A 14401-nucleotide genomic window follows, 5' to 3' on the forward strand; every position below is an offset into this window, starting at 1 on the left:
AGAGCGACCTGCTCTCCTAATTGGCTGTAGTATTCACACGTGATACTGGCGTTTGCCTGGCTTCTCCTCCTATCTTCCAAACTTAGCACTGGCGGCGAAGCTAAAAAAAAAAAAAAAAGCTTTTCCTTTTTCAAACTCAGATCATTAGGCAGAGCCGAGCACGTGGGCCGTTACTTGCTGCCCTGGCATTGGCTACGGCGCCAATGCACGAGCGGACATCTATTGGTTTGCCGGCAGAGCGGAAGGGGCGGGTCACGGCTGAACGGTTGTTGGGACGCTAAAGGGGCCGCTTCTAGGTGTTCAGTTTGGTTGACTTCCGGTTCCAGGCGGACCCTTGGTGGGCAAGTCCGCCGGTCTGCTGAAACTGCCGTCTTTTGTGGCTCTGCTGCGACCAGCCTTGCTAGCCAGCCTGTGGCTAGTCACATCTTCTCTTAGGCGATCAGGACGAACAACCTTGGTTGCGAGAGGGAACAAATACCTTCCTGTGGACTAGTGCCTTGTCTGGCTTCATTGGCAGAGATGGTCACAGAGTGTCTCGGCTTGGGTTTAGCGTCCTTCCCCTCTTCAGCATAAGGGGCCCCCAGACGCCCCTGCTGCCCTAGTTTTTCGCTACTCCCTCCGGGCAGATGCTGCTTGTGAGAATGCGGTGAGTAGAGGGCTTGCCTCTTGGTGCAAGCTGCCTATGGGCAGAGGCTCTCCTTCCTAGCTGGTGCAGCTAAGACCTCCTCTGATCATCCAGGTTTTCTGGCCCTTGGGTGGTGTATTGGGTGCTAGGCACGCATCTAGTGGGGGACACATCATGCACCTTCTGGGGTGGTTTGCCCACCTTTGGTCCCCACCCTGCACTCACCCCTCTCCTGTGGCTCCTAGAAGCTGGCAGCATACAACAATAGCCACCCATCAGAAATAGTTTTGACTGGCATGCTAAACCAGGTTAGGGTAGCCGATAGCTCTCAAACCCTCTGCATGAGAACACAGGCTACCATGGATTGAGCAGAAGAAATCAATATTGGGTCAAATGGACAAGAAGACAATTTCCTGCACATGCTGTAGAGGGAAGTGAGTGGCAGACAATGCTCTTCTGCCCCTGGGAAGGTAGCCCATCTAGGAGAAGGAAAACTGAACCTAAACCTCTGCTGTCTTGTGGGATATTTTTTGGGAGAATAAAAGGCTAAGGAGTACACTGTACACAAGTCTGGAGTGGAGTCCCTAAGGCGGTTGTATTGTACCTTGCACGCCTCCTTTGGGCAACTATTGCAGCCAAGTTGGGGCCAACTGTATTGCTCTGCTTTCCTTTGAACCACAGCAGTGAGACTGAAGAGTGGGGTCATGTCATGTGGGCAGCCCAGGGCTTCCATACACACTGCCCAAGCTTGTGCCTCAGGAGATCACTTGCTAATGCAGCAGTTTCACTTCATCCCTTGAGGTGCTATCTATTATCTCTTGAGACAGACTGATGCCAATGTCTTGCCATTACAAAGGGGCAAAGCGTTAAGGTTTTTGTGGGGATTGCACTGCAGCTTTACATAGAGATGCTGCCAGTCAGTGCAGGCAGCACTCAGCTAGAGGAACCAAGGATCTGATTCAGCAAAAAAAAACTTCTCAGGCTGGTGTTTAAATTCAAAACCATAACAACTGAAATCTTCTTTAAAGTGGAAATTTACAACACATACTAGCAAAAGACTCCAGTTTCAGTTTCTGTCATCTCTGTGTAGAGTTTAAAAACCTAGAGAGCTGCTGTCAGTCAGTGTAGTCAGCACTAGGATAGATGAGCCAGTGGTCTGACTTCATTTCTTTTCACTTTTAATTTGTATACCACGTTTCTGTATTGCTATACACAAGGCAGTTTACAAGCTGGAACAAAAAATACAACAAAATTACACACAACATTACACAATACAAATAAGTCATAATAAAAATTTGATTTTAAAATAAACAACATATAAAATTAATATTCAGTAACCCAGTAGAATATAGTAGTATATAATAACATTAACTAAAATTATCACCAAATAATAATTAATTGGCAGCTTCTGGCTTAGCAGCTTCTGACAATCCTGTGTTAAGTTACCTTATACTGACAGCTGATTCTTAACAATCCTGCATTCCTGTAGCATTTGTGCCGATTTACAGCATTTCTCTGTGGTCTTTTCTCAGCTCTGCTACTGGAGAGCCTTCCATACCTGGGATTGAACCTGAGACTTTCTGTGTGCTCTACCACTGAGCTATGGGTCCCGGCCACAGTGAAAGCCAAGTCCTTCAGGAACCTGACCCCCCCCCCCCCACCACGGCACATGCATAAAGCAGCTTCTCATGTTCCTATTGCAGATCAGTGCTTCTGGTACTGCTTAATGTGTAGGAGGGCCTAAGTGTGTACAGATTCATAGAACCAAAGAATTGCAGAGTTAGGAGAGACCCCCATCGGCCATCTAGTCCAGCCCCCTGCAATACAGGAATCACTGCTAATGATTGTTTCTTGTGAATCTGATCTTTTCTTCATAGTGTTTTTTTTTTTGTCTTTATCTCTTCTTGGCAGCAGATATAAGTGATGGATATAGATGCAGAAAGAGAGAAAATCTGTTGGGAGATTGAAGAGCTGGAAAGGAGCCTGGGCCCCAGTGTTCCAAGCATCGAGTCCCAAATCTCAGGCTCTAGTCCTGATATGGTCTCTGACATTGAAGGTGCAATGCTTGTTGAGTGTTTCTTATGTCTTCTACAATCCACATTTATTTATAAAAATATTTCTATTACCACAGTGTAATATATTAAATATATTAAAGTGGTTTATAGCAATAAAAACCATACATTAAACCCACAAAAGGTTAAAGATAGACATCAGATAATCATTGTAGAAGGATGTTGTCTTAATTGCCTGTGTAGTAGGCCCGGTGGAATAGAAAAGTTTTCAGCAGCTGCTACATCTCTAGTGGCAGAGAGTTTATTGGACTGGATTGATGACACTCAAAACTCCTTGTTGTCAAATGAGCCTCACCAATTCAGGGAACAACCAACAATGCTGTTGCAGGTGATCTCTGTGATTCAGCTGGGATATTATAAAGGTTTGGGTGATCCTTGAGGTACCTTGGACCTAAGTGACTCAGGGCTTTGTAAATTAATACAAGGACCTTGAGGCTACCTTGGTAGTAGGTGGGATTGTTACTTGATTGGAGTTTGTGGGATTTTAGTTCAAATACATCCAGAATACCACCACAGTTGTTCATCATGATGTCATTCTTCATGCCATTTATCTATATGCATGCAGAAGGCCTCAGGTTCAATCCCCACATAAGCCCGGGAATGTCCACTGCCTACAATCTTAAGTGTTTATCTTGTAGTAGCCCTCAAGAGTGCTTCTCACATGCATCCTAAGTTTGCACTCACCTTTGTTTTTAAACATGGGCCTTACTGACAAATCTGATCTGATTAATCCTTACAGCAAGCCTGTAGGATATGCTGTTGTTATTCTCCCTATGTAACACATTATAGCTTTTCTAACGCTATCCAGCAAGTTGCGATGTGAACATACTTAGTACATTATCTTAACCACTACACACCAAGAGTGTCACAGTTAGGCTGCCTTCCTGCCATGACTATTTGATATTTTTTGCTTTCTTTGCTTGTATTCTGTCTAATATTTCCTTTCCTTCCCTGTCAGATGACCTTGATGATGATGATTCCGATACTCATGACAACATGGCAAGTACTTGGCTCAAATAATATCTTCCTGTTTTGGAGGTTTTTATGTTACATACATAATCACATCCTTTTTGTTGTCAGAAAGTTAGTCTCCATGTGGATAAAGGACTTTGCCCTTCTTTGTGGAAGTTCCATCTAGGCCCCTTTAAGCTGTTTTTAAGGCCCCTCTAAGCTGTTATTAAATTCCATTTCACTTTTCTGCTCATGAGATCACTTGTGAGAAGAAACATGAAATGTGTCTTAAACTCTGGGCTTTTGGGGAGGAAAGGGTGGGCTAGAAATTTAATTGGATACAGTATTTAATAAATACATAAGCAGGGTACTGGGCCTTTCAGTGAAAAAGGCTCCCAAAGTGGTTTGCGTATAATTTATTTACAGGTAACTTGCATCTTATGTTACATTCTTGGTCTTCATTCTTATAAGCAAAATTATGTAAACCCAGAACTTCCCCTAGAAAACCATTTAAAAACTATTTAAAAGCTCACTGCAATTACCATTGAGGGGTGAATGCAGTTCTTAGTCTTCCTCTTAGTCTTCCTCCTCCCCCTCACTGGATGCTACTGCAGATGATACAAGGACCAGGAGGGTTGACTGATAGCTGGAAGAAATGCTTGGCTGTGGTTCAGATCAGAGGTGGGTTGTGTGGATACATCTGTTGCTGTTGCTGCTGGTTTATTTGCGAGGAACAGACAAACATTCAGAGTGTCTGTAATCTAGTCCAGCCCTGTGCAATGCAGAAACGACAGCATATATCCCTCTGTGTGTGTGTATGTGTAATCATTTTGGCAGAGGCTTCACAGGAACAAAAACAAAAAAAGATGAATGAGTTGAGGGGGTTAGACTAGATGACCCTTAGGATCCCTTTCAACACTTTAATTCAATGATTCTATGCTGCGAGAAAATAATATTTTTATTTGGTACAGTTATTAAAGTGTATATAAACAGAGAGAACAATTATAACAACAGATGACAATTAAAGCAAAATTATAAAACTGGCATATAGACCAAGTCTAGTTGCATGTGGGATAAAATAACAAAATCCAAGAAAGGGCTATCAGTGTTATCAAATTATCAGATCTAGTTCCAGATTTGTCAGCTTTCAGTGAAGGTTGTCTTGAAAGTGTAGATGTCGTAAAAGAATGCCAGATCATAAAAAAGTGTCTGACAGTTAATTCAGTATTTCAGATTAGGCATAATTTTGTTCATTCGAGCTATCTTCCAGAGTCAGGGGTATTGAGCTCCCAGTGTAAGATTTGGGAGTGTTTTCCATTGAGCTGCCATGATAGTTTGAGCTGCAAAGGTCATATATAAGACCTTTTGCCAATATATCTACATTGGCAACATCAGAAGTATTCGCAAAATTTAATTCTGGACAACAAGCCATAGTGTCTTTGGTATATTTATTTCCATGAAAACCAAATTCCCTAAATCTTGCACCAACTTATATTCCCACTATACATGATAACATGTACCAAGTTTACTCTCTGGCAACTAAGCAATACAGTAGCACCTTGGCTTACATTACCCTCGGGTAACGTAAGCTTCGGGTTGCGAAAGCAGCAAACCCAGAAGTGTTTCGCCACACGCGTATGCGCAGAAGCAGTCCCTCTGGTTGCGGAAGCCTTGAGAGAAAACAAGTTTGACATTTGCAAAGGAAGGTGATATATGTAGGAATTTCAATGCCCGTGCCCTTGATGCATCCATCTAAATCAATTGCCCGCCTCTCTACCTTCTGTAAAATCTGGTTTCCCCCCCAGCCATCTGATCAAATCTTCCTTTTCTCCTTCTGGATCAGGAGGTAGACCTAGATGAGGAGGAAGGTGCTGGAGTGGGTAGTGAAGTGGACATCCATCTCCCGCAATCCCTGGAGTCCTGCCTGCACATGAACATGGTTTACCAGGAGGTGATTCAGGAGAAGATTGAGGAGATCACCCTCTGGCTGGCCCAGAACAGAGAGCAGCAGGTCAGTGTTATGGTGGGGCTTCTTTAAGAATACTCTGGAATGTTTCAGCTCTCTCTGGGGGTTTGTGGAGTTGTGTTGTAGCCTGAACAAAGCAGATTCCTTGCTAGGGATTGAAAATAAAATTGCCAATATAGTAATACAAATCTGTGGTGCAGCCAGATTTGGAAGGCTGGTCACCTCACCTCAAAAAGAACATTGCAGAGTTGGGAAAGCTTCAGAAAATTGTGACCCAAATGATCAAGGGGGAATGGAGCGACACCCTTATGAGCAAAGGTTGGGACCTTTTAGTTTAGAAAAAAGGTGAGGAAGAGTCGACATGATAGAAGTTTATAAAATTTGCAGTGCATGGAGCAAGTGGATAGAGAAGAGTTTTACTCCTCTATCATAACACTGGAATTTGTTGACATCCAAGGAAGTTGAATGCTGGAAAGTTCAGGAAATATAACAGAAATGACTTCTTCACTGCAGCACAGAGTTAAAATTTCTCCTGCAGGAGACAGTGATGGCTTTAAAACAGGTCTGGACAAATTAATGGAGGAGCAGAATGCTCTCAGTGGCTACTAGCCATGATTGCTGTGCTCTGCCATCACAGCTGTGCCTCTGAACAACAGTCGCTGGAGGGGTGAGGGCTCTGGTGTTTTAAGTTTTATTTATTTATTATTAAATTTATATACACTCTTCACCAAAATATCTTAGGGCTTCTCACACAATTAAAAAAACCTAGATAAAAGCACTAATAAATAGTTAGAAACAATAAAACAATAAGTGCCTAAGAGCTTGCTGGATCAGGCCAATGGCCCAACTGTGCCAGCACCCTCATCTCACTGTGGCCAACCAGATGCCTGCAGGAAACCCAGGGAGCACATTGTGTTCCGTGAACAAGACCTGTGTATAGCTATAAATAAATATTTTATGCTATCAATTCCCTTGCATTTTCACTAGTAGGAATGCATACAAATATTTTAAGGAATATCTAATATGACTGAATCACATTCATCTTTTTGGTTAATTAATGAAACTCAATAGTTTGATTTGATTTTGAATGACTGTGCAATTGTTACTGTTTTGAATCTTACTGTGCTATTATCTTCCTTAGCGGGTCATGCAAGCTGCTCTTCTGAATAATGCTTTTTATAGGGTAGGAGGCAGTGGGGTTTAGTTTATGGAACCAAGGGGGTAGTGGCCCCCAAAAAGTTTCAGAACCGCTTCCCTAAACTTCTTGCATTGCAGGGGGTTGGACCAGATAACCCTTGGTGCACTTTCAACTCTACAATTCTATGATTCTTCTTCTCTGTCTCTCTTTTCAATGCCTTGCAGGAAAAGCTGACATGGGAGCTGACTGGGATGAGAGGCACTAAGTCAAGCGACAGCAAAACCTTGCCAGCAAATATGTTTCTGGGCCATTTCATGAAGCCGTACTTCAAGGACATGACGTCAGGGTTTGTAAGTATGCATTGCTGGCCTCTCTTCCTCCTGGGGATAGAGGTGGACAACCCTGTCTCCTTCCCTAGTTTCCAGCCCTCTTGTCTTATGGCAAGATTGATTGATTGATTACGTTCATATCCCAACCATTTCTCCAAATTGCTCAAGGTGGCATATGCATTTCTTGCCCATTTCCATTTTATCCTCAAAACAACTCTGTGAGGTATGTGAGGCCAAGGCAGTCCTTTCCCCTAGGCCACACCCAGTGTGCTTCAAGGACGAGTGAGGATTTGAACCCTGCTCTCATACCAGGTCCTAGTCCTCATTTAATTCCCACATTCCACAATAACCAACCCTGTGAGGTAGGTTAGTCTGAGAGACAGTGACTAATCCAAGGTTACATCCAGTGAATTTTATGACAGATTGGGCATTTGAACCCTGCTCTGTCCCAGTTCATAGTCTTCATTTAATCCCCACAACAGCCCTGTGAACTAGGCTAGGCTGAGTGAGGGAGTGGACAAACATCACCTATTGTTTCATAACTGAGTGGGGGACTTCAACCCTGGTCTTCCAGGTCCTAGCCCAATGCTCTAACCACCATGCATCTTGGAAGATGAAGAAGCCAAATTCTGGTTGATGCTTGATGCTGTTCTTTGTTTGTAATCTGGACTTGTTTTTAACCAGGTACCAATGAGAGCATTTATACCGGGGGGCTGACTTGAGACCTTCCAGTTGTTGCTGGACTTCCCCTCATTGCCCCTGATCTCTGGCCATGCCAACTGCAGGGGCTGATGGGAGTTGTAGTGCAGCAACACATAGAATAAGATAGGCTCCCCCCATATACACCCACTTGACTGCTTTGATCAGGAGAGCTGGCCCTGTTACAGTAACCCTGCAGTTCCTGTTCCATATCTGCAACACATCCATCCTTTAGTGTGACGGTGCCTATACTTGGGAACTCCCTGCCCATTGACATCAGACAGGTGTTTCCCTGTACTCTGTTCAGTGCCCACTAAAAAACTTTTTTGCTTAGGCACGCCCACCCAGATTTTTGGAAATCTGATGAAAGTTTAAATCTGTTTTTAATCTATCACTGTTTTAACTTTTGGAAAGTGTTAAATTCTTCTTATTTATAATTTTAATGGTGTTTTTTTGAGGTTTTTTTTTTTACATTCAAGCAGCACATTTTTTTTTAAACAAACAAATAATAGCAACCATGCAGACACTTTTAAAAACCACCAGTGGGGCTTCTCTGGCAACAAAGACTGAGGACCAAAGTGGGATTATTTTGTGACATCTGTAGTGTCCTTTCTCTCCCCCCCTCCCCCTCTTTAGGGCCCTCCTGCCAACAGTGACGCCAGGGAAAAAGCAAGACAAGGCATCAAGTCTTTTGCGGAGCTGCTCACTATCAAATGTAAGAGGGATTTGGGGGGCTACAACCACATATTTATTTTAGGTTTGAATTGATTGAAACCTTTAGCGTGAGCTGACTTGGCTTCTGGAACCATGGAATTGTAGAGTTAAAAAAGGACCCCACCCCCACCGCAAGAGTTATCTATCCCAATTCCCTGCAATGCAGGGAAGAATCCCTAACAGGTGACCAACCAGCTTTTCAAAACTCCAGCAAAGGAGAGAGCCCACCACCTTCCTTCTCTGTTTCCAACAAATGGAAGCCAAAGGAGCAAATGACGATGATTGGAGTTTTCCTATCAGCAGCAGGGAGTCTAGGCCACTGGGGAAATGGGGGAAATGACCCACCAACCTCAGTCTGCCCTTGGTCAGCTCCCACCTGCCTGCCTTATAACAGCAGTCTGGGGTGGGGTGCTGTTGTTGGATAAATTTATAAAGGGTGTGCCCCAGCTGGGGTTCCCAAAGGAACACCAAATAGACACAGGCTTTAAATGTGAAAAAATAAATATTAGGCCATTATTGACAGAAGTGTATGTAGGAGTCAGTCTCCTGAAAAAACCAGGTGCAGGCTACTATTTCCATGCTCTTAAATCTAGTCTATTGTACACTGCTAAGCTACACATGTAATTACAAAATAACCAAATGATTACAACAATCTTTCCCATCCAACATACTGTCGTCACTCTTAAACCACCCAAGAGATCCCTTGGCTCTTTTCACCTGCCCACCCCAACCTTCTTATCTATGACTTACACCAAAATGTTGGAAGAATTTATATAGAGTTCCCCAAAGGAACGCCAGTAGACACAGGCTTTAAGTGAGAAATTAGGCCTCATTAATACAAACATACATAGGGTTAGCCTCCTGAAAAATCAGAAAGAGGCTGCCCTTGGATGCTGTCAGGCAGCATCTTTTATACATGTCCAGCTACACAGCTGATGATCACTTAATCATTCAGACCATTTCAGCAGTTCTTCCCTTCACAGTTAAACAGTTACAACGTGTTGGCATCATTATTAAAGCTCTCAGAGATTGGCCATTTCTGAGCAGTGCACCCCAACCTTCTCATTCTATTGCTAACACCAGAATGTTGGAGGAATTTGTAAAGGGTGCTCCCTAACCCACGTTCCCCAAAGAAACGGCAGTAGATACATGTTTCAAATGAAAAACTGCTTTCAGTTATCTATGTTGATATCTTTGTTCTCTTCTTGACCCAGGACTTAGTGTAACTACTATGATTGGCTGATCTGCTAGTATTTTGTTCTCTTATTGTTGTATCTTATCTGTTTACCTTCCATTCCTTTCAGTTGTGCTATGAGTTGTAACAGTACACAGTCTGGTGCACATTTCTACTTAAAAAGTCTGTTCTATTAGGAAAGGTTTAGTAAAGCTCATACATAGATTTAGGCTGTCAAGCTCTAGCTGCACAAAATGAATTCAGAAATAGAATAAGAATGGGGAGATGCTCCTACAATCATGGACCCACCTGCCAGCTTCCCCTTCTCAGCCTCAGTGTTGCCCCCTCAGCTGGGAGGAGGAGGATGGGGGCAAAGCTAGATTGAGTTGGTTCCACCTCTCATTGGCTTGGGCTCCCTGTCTTCCACCCCACTAATCCCAAAGAGGAACCCAGCCACTACTGAGAGAGAGAGATGGGAACAAACTAGAGAAAGTAGGCTCTGCCTTTTGTTGGCTCTGACTTCACCTCCCCTTGGGCTCTTGGCCTTCCTTCCCGCTTGATGACTTTCTGTAACACCTCCCGCCCCCCAACCCCTCTTGGTCTTCCATAGGGAAAAGCCAAGAGAAGCTGCTGCTCCGCCAATCTGTCGTGAGTGACCAATTGCAGCACCTGCTTCAGCCGAAGCTCTTGAAGTAAGTACAGGAGGGGGCTCCCCCAAAAGGCTCCCCTTTCCCAAAGAAGTGGGGTTGGGAGAGCAGAGTATTCTGTGCTGAATCAGGGCCATTGATCTATCGAGTCCAGAAGTGTCTTGATTTTCCAATTCTTGTTACCTCTTAGTTGTCTTTATTTGTTCAAAAATGTTTGGACAGTTGACTTGTGGCTTATGGAGGGGTTACGTTCTGGGGATATCACAGAAAGGTGGAATCCCATATAGCCCAAAACAACCCTTTGAAAACTGGGAAATGGCCCTTTGAAAACACGGCACAGCACTTAACATGCTTCCTGGGCTCTGGCTGTCCGAGTTCCTGCGAGATCCCTCAATAGTCTCCCAGAGCCTGGCAAGCAAGTCTGAGAGCTTAAAGAGTTCTTTCCGCACCTGGAAAACTGACATGGAAAGAGCTTCTCAGTTCTCTGCAATTTTAGCTTTGTGAAGTTGAAATCACACAGGTTAAATGTGCCTAATTTGTGAGTTATCTATACCTTGCCGTTCCACATAGTTCAGATACAGTGGGACTGTGCTTTTGTCTTCGGCATTTGCCTTGTGAATATTCACAGCACTTTGAGGCTGATACTCATTTCTTTGTTGCAACACAAAACCCGAAGGTTTCTAGGTTAAAAATGAATTTTCCCTATCCGAGACACTCCTTAGCTTTGACTTGTGTGCAAAGGAACTGAAATTGAACTTGACATGAGTTTTAGAGCATGGTATAAAAAAGTTTGGTGTCCAGATTTTCTAGTATTGTTCCCAAGGATTCGTTGCATGCTTCTTTTTACACATATGTAAATGTCTCTTAAATGTTTTGGAAATGTTTCTGACCAGGCTTGACTATCTCAGCGAGAAACGGGAGAAATTGAAGGATGAGATGGGGAGGCAGATTTTGTGGAAGCAGATCCAGGAAACAACACAGGAAATAGAAGATATCAAGTAAGAAGCCTGCTAATTATTATTTTCATAATTATTTATATCTTGTTTTTCCCCAAGACTGGAACTCATGTGGCTCACATAAATTAAAATAACACAGGCAAAATACTAAAAACTGAAAACGTATGAAATATATTTGTCAAGATGTAATTGAATTTTTTAAAAGTATTTTTTATTAAAGATTTTCTTGATTTACAAAGGTGTGTGCAATGTCTCTCTCGTATTTTTTCCATGTAATATTTTTACAAATCAGTTTGTTTGTTGAGACAATAGGAAGAAAAGGGGAAAAGAGGTGGGTGGGATGGGGAGATGGGTGGGGTGGCGTGACAATGTTTCTATTTTACTTAATATATGTAGGGTTTGGTGTCAGCATTGTTTGTGTAGGTTCTCTGTTGTTCGCTTGTGCTCCTTTGGTGGTGAGAGAGGTTGGGGTTGGCGTAGGGTGTGATTGTTCATTTGTGGTTGGCTGTGGTGGTCTTTGGTTTCCTGTGTGAGTGGGTTGGGTGGGTGTTTTTGATCAGGTTGGCCATATTGATTTGTATGCTGTCGGTAGATTGATGTAATTGAATTGTGATAGAAATAAAACAATATAAAAACAAATTTCTTAAAACACAAACAGTAAAAATAGCACAGCATTATTTATTAGCCCTTTCATTAAAAAAAACCCCAACAGTCAGTTAGCAAAGGCCTGTCAGAATATTTTCACCTGCTAGCAGGAAAACAGCAAGGAGTGATGTTGTCTATTTTCTCTAGGAAAATTATTAAATTATTAAATTTATCAAGGGACATTATTAAATTTGTTTATGTTACCTGCCTTCCATTTTATGAGGCCTGCTGAAATTCTCTAGATGGCACTGACCCTAAATGGCTCCCTGTGCCTAAGCATGCTATTCGTTGAAGCAGAAAAATTGGCAAAATATACAAGGGTTAAATATTATTCTTTTAATGAGTCAACACCTTTAGTAGCACCATCACCTGTGCCCCAGACTTATGCCAATGAGTGATAAAACATTTCCCATTACCAAGTAGAATTTTTCAACCATCTTACAAGAAAGTCCGCCATGGCATCCAATTGGTTGTGACTGTAGCACACTGTGATCATCCCTAAACCTAACTAGACATCATTATTATTACGTAAGAATTCTGTCTCTATATTTAGCTAGGTTACAGATCCTGTCTAGTTTCTCTAGGAAGGGAGTTCCAAAGCCTGGGAACAGCCGCCATCAATAAGGCCCTCTCCTGTGGCTTCACCACGTGGAAAGTTGAGCCTGTGAGGGGTGCCTGAACTGAGAGTTAAAGTCCCATCTTGCAGCACTTAGTGAGAGAGCAAGAGGGCAGTAGCACAGTTCACCTTGCTCCCTTGGGTGCTGTTTTCTCCCCTAAATGTCACTTCTGTCTCTTGCGGAGTCTAGCCAACTGCCGGAGGGATCTTTGTTGGGGAACAGGTTGGATGAGCATGACTGGGAGAAGATCGCCAACATAAACGTGAGTCATTGTGGGCAGGGGTGAGGTGGGCTCCCTTTCATTGCTTTAAAAAATCCTGTGATGGGGCAGCTATGGAAGGAGGGTGGCCCCTTGCGCTTCATGTGGCCTGTGGCCTTTTTATTCATGGTGCAGGCTGTGTGGTCCCTCTTACTCTCCCGCATCTCCCTAGTTTGAAGGAACCCGCAATGCGAAGGAGTTGAGGAAGTACTGGCAGAACTTCGAGCACCCCAGCATCAGCAAGAGGGAGTGGAATGAGGAGGAGGTTGAAAAGATGAAGGAAATTGCCACCAGGCGCAACTGCCAGGACTGGGAAGCCATCGCCTTGGAGTTGGGGGTGAGGCCAATGGATCGGGCTCTTGACTATGGGTGGGAAGGAGTCTGGGGAAAGGCATTGAAAGTGTGAATATTATTCATTGTTATTTATTTAGAGCAGTGGTTCCCAAACATTTTAGGGCCCCATCCCCTTGGTTCCACAAACACATCCCCAGTGCCCCCAACCCTACCCTTGTAAAAAGTATTATTCAGAATAGTGTTGTGCTATGCCTACTCAGGAATAATACACAATAAAACTCAAAAAAGTCCCAGTTAAATGCACATTCATTTAAAATCCAGTTAAAACTATTCAGTTTAATTAATTCAAGAAAATTGATGCAGTTGACCCAGCGATACTAGTCTGATACACACCCTGCTGTCCCCATGCTTATTAGTGCCCTCCTGTGGAATCCCCCCCCCCTCTGCCCCCAAGGCATTAAGACAATGCATCCAGATAGGGAGTAGATCAGTGATCAAAGAACTAAAGCTTAATCTTTACGATGGCCTTTAGAAATTAAGTAGGGAAGTTAGCAGTTGTTAAAAGTTTGAGTTGATTTGTAAGGTTGGTGCCTGGCAGTTTTGTGAGGGGAGGGCATTCCACAAGTGGAAGAGCACCCCTAGTACTATGTTGATGCTTGGCCCATTTTTCTGCAATGCCCTCTTAATGTGCTTTTTGCACCTGACTCTTTCTCCCTGAGAAGGCCAACTTGGGGAACTCTTAATATGCACAGCTGCTCCACCTGTGCCTCTTCTTCCCCCTCACACAGCCTCTTTCTCTCCTCACCCCTCCTCTTTGCTTTACTGTACTCTCCAGACACAGCGCACAGCTTTCCAATGCCTGCAGAAGTTCCAGGCCTTCAACAAGGAATTCAAGAAGAGTGAGTGGAGCCCAGAAGAGGACCAGATACTCCTGCAGCTGGTCCAAGAAATGAGGGTTGGGAAGCACATTCCATACCGGAAAAGTAAGTAGTGTCCCTAGGGGAAAGATCCTCCTCCTCGCAATGGCAGTACCTCCTCTTCTTTCATAGCTTTCCATGTCAAGACTGTGGCCTAGCTGGGTCTGGCTGTTCCTGGATGAGGATAGCCTGACTGCTGTAGTCCATGTGTTTGTAACCTCAAGGAAGGACTACTTCAGTGTATTCTGTGTGGGGTTGCCCTTGGTTCTGGTTTGGAAGTTCCAGCTGGGGCATAATGCTGTGACTAGATTGAAGACAGGAGCTTCTGGCTGAGAACATAGGACACCCTTGTTAAAACAGCTGCGTTGTTCAAGGACCTTGTATTCCTTTGCAAAGCT

The 14401-nt window shown here is 43.6% G+C and overlaps 1 protein-coding gene across 1 annotated transcript in view; it reads left to right on the forward strand.

Annotated features, from left to right (window-relative positions):
* Positions 1-325: 325 nt before the first annotated feature.
* The window catches only part of SNAPC4 (small nuclear RNA activating complex polypeptide 4), a 32793-nt gene continuing 18717 nt past the window's right edge, over positions 326-14401 (forward strand). Inside the window, exons 1-11 of the mRNA XM_033137558.1 lie at positions 326-646; positions 2537-2681; positions 3656-3696; positions 5492-5659; positions 6977-7102; positions 8417-8495; positions 10279-10360; positions 11209-11313; positions 12723-12795; positions 12965-13129; positions 13922-14069. Of these exons, the coding sequence (XP_032993449.1) occupies positions 2549-2681; positions 3656-3696; positions 5492-5659; positions 6977-7102; positions 8417-8495; positions 10279-10360; positions 11209-11313; positions 12723-12795; positions 12965-13129; positions 13922-14069 (1120 nt within the window). The 5' untranslated portion in view covers positions 326-646; positions 2537-2548. The remainder of the gene's footprint in view (positions 647-2536; positions 2682-3655; positions 3697-5491; positions 5660-6976; positions 7103-8416; positions 8496-10278; positions 10361-11208; positions 11314-12722; positions 12796-12964; positions 13130-13921; positions 14070-14401) is intronic.

This window comes from Lacerta agilis, chromosome Z (genome assembly GCF_009819535.1).
Source record: "Lacerta agilis isolate rLacAgi1 chromosome Z, rLacAgi1.pri, whole genome shotgun sequence".
NCBI classification, from domain to species: Eukaryota; Metazoa; Chordata; class Lepidosauria; order Squamata; family Lacertidae; genus Lacerta; species Lacerta agilis.